The 14,136-nt window shown below is 44.4% G+C and overlaps 1 protein-coding gene across 6 annotated transcripts in view; it reads left to right on the forward strand.

Annotated features, from left to right (window-relative positions):
* Window positions 1-14,136, forward strand: part of TET3 (tet methylcytosine dioxygenase 3) — a 104,630-nt gene that overhangs the window by 66,444 nt on the left and 24,050 nt on the right. For all 6 annotated transcript variants that reach the window (XM_060251292.1, XM_060251293.1, XM_060251295.1 and 3 more), the window contains one exon: window positions 4,839-7,524. In XM_060251292.1, coding sequence (XP_060107275.1) covers window positions 4,839-7,524 — 2,686 coding nt within the window. The remainder of the gene's footprint in view (window positions 1-4,838; window positions 7,525-14,136) is intronic.

Here is a 14,136-nt window from a genome sequence, read left to right on the forward strand (position 1 = left end):
AGTCTTCTTCTTCTTCTTCTTTCGCCCCCTCCAGCCCCACTCCAAGGAGTGCTCATCCACTTGTGCACATGCACAGTGGGACTTTAAAAAAATTAAATTCCCCATGGGTCCATGGTTGCAGCATGTTAGCAAAGTGAATGGCCAACCATGGGCCCACGCTGTTTTGATGCTGGCTGAGCATCCATTGTCTGATTGCGGTGGGGAGGTGCAAACTCTAACAGCTTTTCCAGACACAAGATGCTTCCACTGTAACCTGCTCATCTGATCCCAACCAATGCTGCAACAGCCATCACTGTCAGCAGTGAGGTTGTCTTTGACTGGCATTTCCTTAGGCTGCATCCAAATGGATGCCTTGATGTCTAAACCACAGTTTGTTTGTTTGTTTGTTTTGGCACATCCATTTTCTGGGCTTTCTTTCCTTAGTGTGTTCTTCCTCAAACGTGGTTTGATACAACAAAGTTGGAGTCCAATAGCATCTTTAAGACCAACAAAATTTTATTGAGAATGTAAGCTTTCATGTGCTAGAAGCATACTTCATCAGACAATGAAATGAGGTACAGTTAGTAGTGTTACATATAGCTTATGGGTAGGGTTAAGCAATAGTACAAAGTTAAAATCCAGTGGCCATTGGATTCTAACTTTATATTATTTCGCATGCTTAAGCAATCCAGTTGCCCCTTTGTACTATTTCACATGCTTAACCCTACCCACAAGCTATATGTAGCACTGCTAACTGTACCCCATTTCATTGTCTGATGAAGTGTGCTTCTAGCACACAAAAGCTTGCATTTTCAATAAAACTTTGTTGGTCTTAAAGGTGCTACTGGACTCCAGCTTTGTTCTATTGCTTCAGGCCAACACAACTGCCTACCTGGTTTGATACAACCTCTGCAGAAACAATGTAGTTCAGTTGTGCTAACAAACCATCTGATCAGGAAGCTATGAATTTTAGAAGGCTCTGCTCACATCAGTGCCCTTTTCCTTTGGTCAGCTCCTAACAGCAGCCATTTTGCCAGCTGCTCCACTGGTTTTCAAAACAGTAATTGCTTTTTTTTTGCAGCAGTGCAATAACCAATGTAGTGATCTATTGCCACAATCTACTTTCCTCTGAATTTTCAGCTTTCATTAAAAACAAAAATATTCCTCTAGCTCTTTTCATTGTAAACATTCCACAGAGAAAAGGGTCTCTCCCCCCCCTTGCTCCCCCCCCCCCAATAAAACTTGGGAATTTAGAGGAACTAGTAAATTGTGGCAATAGATTGTCATAACATGATTGGGCTGTATCTCCATAGCAATGACCAGTTTTTAAAAAGAGACCTAAAAAAAGGTCTCCAGTGGCACACCAGGGGAGAAGTGCAAGGGAAATGGAAGCAGATGGAAGGAAGTGTGAACAAAACTCCCATGTGGACACACTCTGTTGCCAGTGTGGATGACAGAGAAATCGAGAATCATCCTTACATAAATGTAGCCTTAGTGCTGGCACAGGTACTTTGGAACTCTGTCCTGAGAGAGCCATTAAACCTCCTTTTAGTGGTGAAAAATGGCCTTTCTGTCAAGCCTTTTCAACTCAGTTTGTGTTGCTGCTTCTGTTTTCAGATTTTATTGGTTTTTAGAATCCTGTTACAATGTCTGATTTTAAATGGGTTATGATACAGTTTTGTTGTCTTTCAGGTTGTTTTCAGGAACTTTTTATATTTTTATAGTAGGAAAGCAGCATGTAAATTGAAATATCAGTCCATCAAATAAAATGGGACTAAATTTGTCCCCTACTTTAGTCATAATGCCTCAGGGAGTGGGGTTGGGAGAGGTCATGTGAAGCTTCTTTTTGTGTACGTATTTATGTGGGAAATTTGGAGCTGGGAAAATAGGATGATCTTCTGAGCTGCACAGTTGGGTTGTATCCATGCAGTGGTTTCCTGCATTGTTGGCTGTTGATTTAGTGCTGAATCATACACATGAGGCTGCCCTGCAAAAAAGGGTCAATATTATGTGGGGCTTCGTGGGGAAATTCCTTAGAACTGACTGGAGAGTGTTGGGTGGGTTGAATTTATTTTGTTGTGCTTTTACTTCATTTATACCCAGTTGTGACCAAAGTGATTCAAAGCAATTATTTTCCTCCATTTTATCCTCACAGCAACCCTGTGAGGTAGGTAAGGCTAAGAGTGAAAATTGGCACAAAGTCACCAGGCAGGCTGCTGTAGAAGAGTGGGAATTCATACCTGGGTTTCCTAGATCCTAGTATGATACTGTAGCCACTACACAATACTAGCTCAGTGTACCTGCGAGAATTTTCCATCCAAGAAAGACTTCAGTATTGCACCAGGAAGGTTCTCATATATTTCCTGGCTGCTGTAGCTCAGATGCCTATTAGAGCAAGTCACCACAGAATCCCCACCAAACCAAGGAGAGTCCAACAAGTATTTCAGGGGAGAAAGTGTTTGGAGGGGGTTTTGGTCACTGTCAGCTTGCTTGCTGTGAAGCAGTGACTTCCTGCTCTCTACGAACAGACTTACACACACCCTCTCTCTCTGCATGAGTGCTTGCCAAGGTTGAGAGAGCAGATAAAATAGGTCTGGAGCTTCTTGTAGCTCATCCAAGTCGGTCAGGGGATCCACCAGCTGTCTGGGAGTCAGCCTGGCCTTCTTCCCAAGGAAGCTTGTTGGCATTCCAGATGCATCATGGGTGCTAGAATTTGCCATTTGTAGGTGTGGCAGCACGTTCTGGTGGACTAGGGCATCAAGGGGTGCGCCCACAGCATTACAGGTATTCCCTGACTGGATAACATTTAGAAACTGTGAGTCTTGGCAAGAGTTGCTGTTTTGTTTCTGTTTTGCTGCTTGGAGCATGTAAGTTGCTGTATCTAAGATACCAAGGGCAGCCTAAGAAACATTGATGCCTGAGGCAGAGAATCCAAACAGCTCTCCCCCTTAGCAGCACAAATAGTGAACAAAATAAATGGCAATGATTTGCTTTTTAATAATGTTCCACATTCTGTTGTTAGAGACTCCTCCTTCACCCTCATGGTACAGCCAGCTCTGCAAGAGTCTAAAGTTCTTGGTTCAAATCTCACTTTTGCCATTAATGCAGTAAGATGACTTTAGGTAACGTAACATACTTTTTCTGTTATAGCTTATATGCAGTGTGGGGAGGGTAACACTGGCCCTAAGAATTGTTGAGGTGACATATGCAAAGTGATTTGAACACTGGAGTATTATGTGAATGCAGAGTGTTGGCTGTTTTAAGAAAAAGAAGAAATTAGGTTTATAGCTTGCCCTTCACTTAAAGTCTCAGAGTGGCTTACAATCCCCTTTCCCTTCCCCTCCCCACAACAGACACCCTGTGAGGTAGGTGGGGCTGAGAGAGCTCTGACAGAAACTGCTCTTGAGAGAAACAGCTCTGAGAGAGTTATGACTGACACAAGGTCATACCAGCAGGAGCAGGTGGAGGAGTGGGGAATCAAACCTGGTTTTCCCAGATTAGAGTCTGCACACTTAACCACTAGACCAAACTGGCTCTCATCTAAGTTATATCTAAGTTCATTCACACAGTCCCCTTATATCACAGAATTGCCTGATAACAGAATCTGTGGGCTGTGTACCTGTTTGGTGTGGAGTAGGGTGTGATGAAAGGGACAGTATTGGTGTAGTCTTCAAAAGCAGGTTGGTGTAGTCTTCAAAAGTAATACCAACTATAGGCAAGAGTCTCGTGAAGTGAATGTAATGCAGCATCTATTGACTATTCCTGGGGAAGTGCTTTATGGTTTTGCTTCTCTTGGTGGAAACCTCTGATCAAAATATTTAGTAGAACTAATGAACAATACCTTTCTCGGCTTGCAAATAGATGTAACTTTTATAAAGCAGTACTATATAAGGTACTACATTCCTGCTACAGAATGAACTATATGTGAAGCAGTAATCTTTCCCAGAGTGCAAAAAAAATGCAAGGTGGACCTCTCTGGATGACAAGTTTTGGCTGCTTCTTTGTAGTACTGCCCTCAACCTATTTTTTTTATTTATTTAAAAACATTTATTAGCTGCTTTTTTCCCTAGCTGGCAAGCTGAAGAGTTCCACCCCAATTAACTAATAATAAACATATACCAAAAACAGTAAAATGGAGCTACTGGATGGTAGTGATAGATACATCCCCAATCTGACTCTTATTGAGATATGTTGGCTACCATTTCCAGAGCTGAGATGCACAGGCAGGAAAGCCAGAATGGGAGAGGATGAGAGGGGCAGGCAAAAGGACCAGTCAGGAAAGGTGGGATTTCTGCTGAGAGGATCCCATGCTTATATTTGTGCGTAGATAATGCAAGTTCAGCATCTGCATGTCATTGGTATATCAGAAATTCTTTTTTTTTTTTTTTGCGATTTTCCATAGCAGGAATGTCATTGGCTAACATTTCAGCCACACAGAACATGATGCCATCCAAATCCTCAAGAACAACTTTGACATTATAGGTCTGTAGCTGCTCAAAGAAGTCCCACAGTGGTCATGACTAAGAAATTACAAACAGGAGTCTGACAGGCGATTCTAGCACCATCTTCTATACACCACTGTCCTGGTGTTTAAAAGTCCCAGTTTGGGAGAGCTGTCCTCTGGAATATCAGGATAATTTCTTCCTAAAATAAACCACTTTGATCAAAGCCACTCTTTCTAAGAAATATAAAGTGTATCAAGAAGCAAAGGAATTTATGCTCACTTCCCAAAAGCTTGGGCCATAAGCAGATTGTTCATCTTTAAGGTGCTCTTTGTTTGCTGTAGTTGTTATTGCAAGAGGTGAACATGGCTACCATTTTGGAACTCATTTCTTTCTGTTCTTCTTCTCTCTTTTCAGACTGGTTCGGAGGGCAGCTCAGTTGATGGACCCAAAACAGGCCAAATGGAAGAAGGGCCATTTAACCATGTTGAAGAAAGAAGGCTGAATGAGAGTGATGGGCCTGGCCTGGCTAATGGTGGGAGGGAGCAGACAACTGGAAGAGGGGCTATGATAATGGAAACAGGTGCATGGCTTGGCAGCCCTCACGCTGAGCAAAAAGCCAACTGGGAGGCCATGCCAGCTGCTCTTAGCCAGGGTGATTCCACCAATGCCGACTTGGAGGATGCTCAGAACCTGGTGGCTTTCTCCGCAGCAGCTGAAGCAGCCATGTCTGCACATGGGATGGTGCCTCCGGCTTCCCCTTCCTTACTGAGCATGCAGCTGTATGAGAAGTTTAATGCTGAGATGAATCGAAGTCAGGCAGGGGATGGTCTGGCCATTCCTCCTTCCAACAGCTACCCTGGCATTGAAGATCTGAATGCTCTGAAGGCTGCCCTCGCTCTGGCAAAACATGGTATGAAGCCACCCAATTGCAACTGTGACGGACCCGAGTGCCCAGACTACTTGGAGTGGCTGGAGAAGAAGATCAAGTCAGCCACCGGAGAACACCAGAGTTGTGCCCCCCAGCTTATCAACCAAGCTTCTGAACCTCCCTTAGACAATGGTGCTAACCAAAAGCAGGTGCCTGCTGCAGATGAGAAGCCAACTCTGTGTCCGTCAGAGGCCCTTCCCTTTTCCCAAAGTGCACTGAATATTGCTAAGGAGAAGAACATCAGTCTCCAGACAGCCATCGCCATTGAAGCCCTCACACAGCTATCATCCGTTCTTCCTGAGGCAGCCCAAGAGGCTCCGCCCCCTCCCCAGAGCCCTCTGCCAGTCATGGCTTTCACCTCCAAGGAACAGCTGGTCCAGCCTTCCACCTTCCCGGCACACATCCCTAATTCGGTGCTATCTGTGTCCAGTGCCGAACTGTATCAGAGCCAGGTCACGAAAGCGTATTCCAGTCACAGCCTGCTTCAGGCTCCCACATCATTGGCTTCCTCCTCCTGGCAGCAGGGGACAAAAGTTGCTCAGGAGATGGCTCCCTGTTGCCTTGATCGCAACAACGGCCACTTGGACACTTCAGGTTTGTTTCCCAACTGCACCTCCACCCCGCAAAAAGCAGACTTCCTTGAGCAGTGGAGTGAAGAAAGCAAGCTCAAAAGCAACCTCTGGGGCTTGAACTCCAACCCACACCCACCCTCCTTGGCAAGTGATCCCATGGCCGAACTGGAGCAGCTTTTAGGCACTGCCGGTAACTGCATCAAAACAGTATTCAAACGACCTGACGTGATGCCTGGCAAAGTGAAAGCCGTCAAAGCAAAGCAGGAGCAGCTATCCCAGAATGAAGAGAACCCTGGTTATCCCAAGCCAGCCTGCTCCAGCCAGCAGTTATCCCAGCTTCTGCAAGAGACAAACTTCCATAAGAAGACCCAGAAGGTTCTACAGCAGCACCTTCACCACAAGCGTAGCCTCTTCCTTGACCAGAACCTGCCTCAGGGAGGCTCCCAAGAGCAGCTGCCAAGCTGGTGGGCACCCAAGTCACAGGCCCAGCCACAGAAATCAGCAGAGAAGTCCCCCAAGGAGAGGAAGAAGAAGATCCCAGTGGAAAAAGGTGCTCAGGTCAAACCAGTCCGTAAGCAGGTCCAGATCAAAAAATCTAAGCAGAAGGACTCTCTGCCCCTCTTCATGCCCGTGAGACAGATCAGCTTGGAAGGGTTCCGCTCAGCTGCCACTCCAGAGCGCCTAAGCAAAGAGATGCAACCTGAGCAGCTGCTCTCTGCAACCCCTACCAAGCTTTTGTCTCCTGCTCCGTTTACATCCAGCCCTGGGGAGCTGTCTCCGTTGCAGAAGCTACTTGAAAACAGAAGTCCGGCTCCCAACTCTCAGGAAATGTGCCATCCCAGCCAGGAGGAGAGCCACTGCTACTACCCAGAGAATGCTGCATGCAGTTCTAACTCCCTCAGCTCTCCTGTGCCAGGCTTTGCCCCATACCCATCCACAGGTGCTTGCAGCAATGGGCATGAGGAAACTTTCCACAGGCCAATAAACTCGACAGATCATCCTCTGTTCACCCACAATCCCATCATGGGGGAGGACAAGTTGGAGGAACTGATCAAACAGTTTGAGGCCGAATTGGGAGAAAACTTCAGCTTGCAGAATTCTGAGCTTCCAGCTCCAGTTCTGCTTCCTGATGGGCCGTTGCCAGCCCAACCTCCTTCTCCCCCACATCCCTTGTCTTCTCTGAGCCGCTCTCCAGAGCCTCCTGGGGGCTTGGATTCAGCTCTCCGACCTTTGGCTGCTAATGATTGCACACCGCCTTTGATGGGCACTCCCAATGCGGGTCACAAAATGTTCTCCCTCTTGCAGGGTGGTGAGCAGCCTTTTGAAAACCCTTTTGCTGCTCGGTCACCCAAGCAGATAAAAATTGAATCTTCTGGTGCTATTACGGTGGTATCCACCACGTGCTTTTACTCTGATGAAAACCAAAACACAGACACTGTTTCCATGGAAGGGACCCCAACCAAGGATAAAGTGCCACTCACACCTACTCTCAGTGGATTTTTGGAATCTCCCTTGAAGTACCTGGACACACCAACCAAAAGTTTGCTGGACACACCGGCCAAGAGAGCGCAGGCTGAGTTCCCAACTTGTGACTGTGTGGGTGAGTCATGGCATGCAAGAGCCTCTTGTAAAGGGAAATTTCCTAAGAATGGGGTTCAACATTTTTCTGTGTGTGCACGCGCACCCACTTTCTGCCTACATGAAATTCACCCCCTCCCTGAGACTGTATTGGGATTTTGTTTTGAGCTCTTTCAGCATTATTCTGCTGAAAGTGAGTGTGCAGACTACTCTGAAATGGTGTACATGGCAAGTCCTGTCTAAAGAATTCCTTCATGAAGGCTGTTGTAATATAATTCAACCAGGAGTGCTTTGGGGAAGAAGTCTGTTTCCTAGGCTTACTTCCTTTAAACAGATCCAGGCAGTAGAATAAAGTGAGAGTCCAATGGCACCTTTAAGTCCAACAAAGTTTTATTCAAGGTATGATCTTTTGTGTGCATGCACACTTCTTCAGATATAATGAAATGGAAGAAAACCATTATAGACAGAGGCTGAACAGCAGATTAGCATATATCTTCATCATGTTATGTGCTCTTAATGAAGTACACTACAGCAGCCTTCATGAAGGATTTTTTAAGACAGGACTGGCCATGTACACCATTTCAGGACAATCTGAAAGAGCTCAAAATAAGAATCCTGATACAGTCTCAGGGAGGGGGTGAATTTCACGTAGTACAATTCTATAGCACAAGCTGTTCAGCCTCTGTCTATAAGTTTGAATGGTTTTCTCTCATTTTGTTATATCTGAAGAAGTGTGTGCACACACAAAAGTTCATACCTTGAGTAATAATTGGTTTTAAAGGTGCCACTGGACTCTAACTTTATTCTATTCCTTTAAACATTTTCACATTCTCAAGAACATTTAAATAGTCTTGTTGGACCAAGCCATCTAGTTCAGCATTCTGTAGCCATTATTGAATACCCAGCTGCTTCTAGGAAGCTTACAGCAAAGCATGAAAACATTACTAATTGTCATTGTTGCTAACAAGACCCTGATAGAACCTCTCTGCTAGAGTTTCTCTAATCTCTGCAAAAAGCATGTGATTGTGAGTTGGGTATGTTCTTTATGAAGAAGTACCTTTGTCTTGCAAGCAAAGTACTTGTTCCTTTGTGCTATATCAGGGGTGCAGTGGCACCATTTCTGGTATGATCTGAAATATGAGTTCTGGTTTTAGGTGTGGGATTAGCCTGTTGGAGAGTGTATTTGCCTCTATGAGTAGGGAAGGGAAGAGTCACGGCTCACTGTTAGAGCATCTGCGATTGAAGGTGCCAAGATCAGTCTCTGCTTCTCCTGTTAAATAAGGCAGCAGGGGATATGAAAGAACTTTGCTTGAGCTGCTGCTGCTGCCAGTGTGAGTATACAATACCAGCCCTGAGAGACCATGAATCGAACCTAGTGGTCAGCAGTTTCTGCATGTGTTCATGATGACTACTGGAGAAGGAGAGGCTGTGTATTTGGGGAAGGACAGGACAAACCAAGCATGTGGAGCCTCCAGTCATGGTGATTGATGCTACTTTTAGAGCATGTGCAGCTTAATAGACACAAAAGGATAGAATTCTAGTTTGTAAAGTATGCAACACCTAAGAAATTTCATTTAACTGGTGTGTGTAGGAATACATTTGAGGTTTGCCACCTGGGTCTTGAGTCTTCTTGGAAACTGACCCTTTGTGGCTTCCAAGAAGTGGCTGCACTGGGACTGTGGCTACTGTGCTTGAAATCCTAAACTGAGGTGCAGCAGGTTTTCCAGCCCTTTGTCCTTGCTATCTATTCTTGGAATGGAGACTCACACTAATGCAGTGGATGGGGAGCATCTCTCTCTCTCTCTGTTTACTAGGTAAAGGCATAAGGCAAGACTTCCCAAGCTCTGTCAATCCAGAGGCTTTACACTGGGTTCTGATTGTAGGACTCAATATGCATCCCTGTTTCTTTCTTTGCCTAAAGAGGTCTCCAAAACTGGAGCACACACAGTCCCAGATCACTTCCGAGCCTCAAGTCACGAGACTGCACTTCTCTTGAAAAGAGTGCCAGTGCCTTTGATGACAGCATAGCTGGGAGAAGTTTTAGCAGCTGTATCTTTTGATTGTCATTTCTGTTGGGAGAGGGGCAGAAGAACTCACATCTGCTTGATTCCTTTCCCTGCCAAGCAACCTTTTCAGTTGCACAGGCATCTCTTTGGGTTTGGAGTTGGCAGCTCTGACTGCTCCCCTCTTCACCTACTGATTGGTCTTCTAGGTTTATGGTTGCAATGGGGGAGTGGGCTGGGAATGGCCTTCCCTTTATGCTGTAGAACATAGCATGTTTTTGCTATGCAGGGAAAAAAATAGTAATGTATGAAGAGGGAAGGCAGCCAGCGAAGAGCTGAAACCAGGGGCTTTGGCCAGTACCTTTGCCATCATCTGCCATAATAAAATCCAAGGGTACTGTATGTCCGTTATTGATCTTTGTCTGAATGGCTGCTGTCCAGCTGAGGCTTGCTTTCTCTTTCTCTTGACACTGTGCCACAGAGATGTGTCTGGAATAAAAATTAGAGTTGGGAAAGAGAAGAGGGAAATGCATTAGCCAAAGCCCAGTCCCTTCTGTTTGGGCAGAGAACGTGCCAAGTTAATTTAGAGCCGGCTGCTTCCAACCTGGAGAACACCACTGCCATTGTTTAATGTTTCTATAGCACAAGCAATGTGACAGGTGCTGTATAGGGCGAGTTCTCAGACTCCCCCTCCACACCAAAGATTTCTGCTCCAGCAGCCACAAGTATGAAGGGACTGGTCAGGTCTGACAGAAATAGCTGTCGCCTCCACCATGGACAGTTAATTCTGAAGGTGTCCATAGGCTGAGCCCACTTACTGGCCCAGTGCAGACATAATGCTTATAGTTTGTTTTCCTTAGTCAAGGGTAACTATTATATCTGAATGCCGGTACATCATGGTTTCAGACTGGCTGTCAATCAAGGTATGGGGTGATAGTTTGAAGTGGATTGTAATAATGGTTGTGGATTGTACTAATGATGGGTAAGTGTTCTGTCTGCACTATGCAAACCTTGGTTAAGGTTGTTCCTACATCTCTCCAAGCTCTTGGCTTGCATGGTGGCGAGTATGGTCTTGCTAGTATCACTGTATGTATGTGTGTGTGTGTGTGTGTGTGTGTGTGTGTGTATATATATATATATCCTCCAGAGGCATGGTTTATGGTCTTGCTAGTATCACTGTATGTATGTGTGTGTGTGTGTGTGTGTGTGTGTGTATATATATATATATATATATCCTCCAGAGGCATGGTTTAATTCAGAAGTTTTTTCTTTGTCTTTTTGGGACCCTAACTGGAGATAAATGCTAACTACAATGTTGTGCTCCAGGATAATGGTAAAGATATGATAATGCAACTGGTGGCACCAGCTCACCGGTATAATTTCTATAACACAAGCCCCCAGTCTGATGTTCTTTAGGAAACTTCTTTTACTGGCACACTTGTTATATATACAAGTAAAAGGAATTACATAGAGCATCTCATTACTTCCCACAGAATAATCTCATGGTATTAACATAGGGAAAAAATTAAATTGAATTAAAATATGTTTAAATTTGATAAAAGTTAAATACCACTACAAACATATATAAGTAAAAACAAAAGATACAGCAAGTAAAGGTATTTCAGGAGTGTTTCTTTGAAGTTATTGTAGTTCACAACTAATAGTTTTAGATCCTGAGTCTTGAAGGCTGCAAGAGGAATTGAACAGAGGGGGGAAAGAGATTACCTTGAGTTACTGCAATCTAATTAAACAATATATGGTTCTGGGGTCTCCTTGTAAAAGGCAATAGTGTTATCTCCAAGATAATTTATTTTATTTTCTTCTTTTCTTAATGCCCTTCCTAGAAGAAAAACTTATCTGTTACTAAACCCAAACATTCTAAGCTCATAGCACCTCCCAATTAGAAAGAGTAATGTCTTACTTACATGCACCATCTGTCTTGAAATTTGCACTCTCTGCTTAAAAGTTTGCAAAGGAAACCCTGTCTTCTTACAGACCTTTGCTTTAATTTGCTGCTGATGAAATAGCCTACTATAAGTGGGCCTAACTTTTATGGACTGAGATATGTGTGAGGACATAATTTTGAAGAGTTGCCTTGTGTGTGTGAAAATGTTGTTTAGGAGTTGATGATTCACTGAACTTCTCGGAAGTTGAATCTGCAAGCACAAATATAGGAAGCTGTCTGCGAAGCCATATAAGAAAAACCATGTAGATAACCTCATGTGATATTCTCATTTTGTGCTGAGGTTGCCAACCTCCAGTTGGTGACTGGAGATCTCCTGGGTTCCTGACCTGGATAGCCCAGGTGAGCCCAATCTCATCATAAGCTGAGCAGGGTCGACACTGGCAAGTAGTTAGACGGGAGACCTCCCTGGAATACCAGTAGTTGGGAAGACAAGGGCAGGCTTTATTCATCTGCCTCTCCGAATATCCTCCAGGCTCCCACTAGGGGTCAGTCACCAGACTTCCCCATGACTTCCAGGTGCAGACACATACACACAAATACAAAAATGCACCCCCAAAAGAAAAGAAATCTTGGGTTTATAACTGATGTCCTGGAATAAAATAGATCAATTCCCCTGGAGAAAATGGTTTCCTTGGAGTGTGGAGTCTATGGTATTATATCTATTGAGGCTCCTCCTTCCCAAGTCCCACCCTCCTCAGGCTGCACCCCAAAAATCTCCAATAGTTTCCCAACTTGGATCTGGCAACCCTATTTGGTGTGCAGGGGTGGAATTGCTTTTAAAAATGAATTCTATGAATTCCAGGCATTACGTCAGAAGTTTCCAATTCAAATTGTGGTATATATTACTACTCCTGAGTTTACATGGAAAAATCTGCTGCCATCAATTATGAATGGAACGTGCAGTTTTAAAATTCTTCAATTAAAAAGTTGTATTAAAAAGGAAAACATTTTACCCATACACTAAAAAATCCCTTAGCATTAACAGTATCAAGAAATCTTTTAAAATAAATTAGAGTCCAGTGGCACCTTTAAGACCAACAAAGTTTAATTCAAGGTATAAGCACACGAAAGCTCATACCTTGAATAAAACTTTGTTGGTCTTAAAGGTGCCACTGGACTCTAGTTTTATGCTGTTGCTTCAGACCAACATGGCCACCCACCTGAAGAAATCTTTCAGCATTCCTAGCAATAGTTTGCTGAATTACAAAAATCTTAAAGCTGAGATTCCTGTATTCAATGCCATTTTTTGATAGAATACCAACAGAAAAATCCTAACCTGTGGATTGTCTGTAGTTGTAACTAGCTAGTTGATGCAATCTTTCCAAAGAGCCGTCTACATTCCTGCTAGAGCCTGTTTGGCCCACCACTGAATATGACTGTAATCTCTCTGGCAGCACTTGCTCTATGAGTGATGCAATCTTATCATCTGAAAGAGTAACCAGCTGCACACATCACCCTGTCCATTCTGAATCTAATGTGAAGTGCAGTCTTCAGTCACAGGATGTTACAGCCAGAAATGTAATGAAGGACATTCAGCTCCCCAACAGAGATCCTAAACTCTTAACTGAATATTAGAAAAAATTTGTAAATACAGTTGTTCTATTTACTTCATAGAGTGGCAGCCCAGTCCTAAGATCTCTGTAACTTGTTTATTTACTTCAGTTATACCCTGCCTTTCTTCTCAGTGGGAACCCAGAGAAGTTTACCACATTCTCTCCTCTGTTTTATCCTCTGTGAAATAGGACTGGCCCATGGTCACCCCACAAGCTTTCATGGCAGAGTGGAGATTCAAACCTGTGTTTCCCAGATCCTAGACAGACACTTTATTTGCTATATCATTCTGACACATAGTTGATGCCATTGCAGCATTTGCATTATCAGTATCTTGTGTTCACTCAGTAGAGAAATAAATTGTCAACAATACCAAACCCCAAGAAGCCTGCATTAGAGTCCTCAGCAACACAACCAGCACTTGTCAATCATAGGGTGGGAATCAGATGGGCAAGTTGCCATGGCAGAATGTCAGCTATAAATAAGCTGCATGAGTTTGGGGTGGTTTATGCTGATCAGACAGCACTCCCTAAGCTGGCATCATAACACTGTGGGCCTGTGGTTGGTAGTCTACATCGCTAACACGCTACAACCACAGAGCAGCAGCTGGGTTGGATTCCCCCCTCCCAAATTTCTGCTGTGCAGGCACAGAAGCAGACAGGTGCATATGCACTCCTGGCCGGTTCTGTGGAAGCGCTGAAGTGCACATCAGAGTGGGGTTGCAGGGGAAAAGGATATGCCAGAAAAGGAGTGGAGTGATCACACTGCTCATGCATTTTTATGACATGACAGGGCAATCAAATGGTCAGAAACCTGCCACAGAAGAGCTTCAACAGGGAAGCCACCAGAATTTGCCAGTGGCTATTTAATCCACATGGGAGTTGCTTTAGTACAAGTTAAGGGCGAGTGGGGCATGGGTGCCAGAAGTATGTGTGTGATCACGCCCGTTTAATCAGGAGTGGAGGGGTGGCTATGGCGAACCAGACTGCTTGTATGTTCGCACCCATAGATATGGAAGCAGCCAACCAATGCATGGTGATGCCAACATTCCTTCTAAGTGTCACTTTGCCTCCCCCACCCCATGGCCACATACAGAACATAACAACGGAAGGAA

The sequence above is a fragment of the Heteronotia binoei genome, chromosome 12 (genome assembly GCF_032191835.1).
Source record: "Heteronotia binoei isolate CCM8104 ecotype False Entrance Well chromosome 12, APGP_CSIRO_Hbin_v1, whole genome shotgun sequence".
In the NCBI taxonomy this organism is placed as follows: Eukaryota; Metazoa; Chordata; class Lepidosauria; order Squamata; family Gekkonidae; genus Heteronotia; species Heteronotia binoei.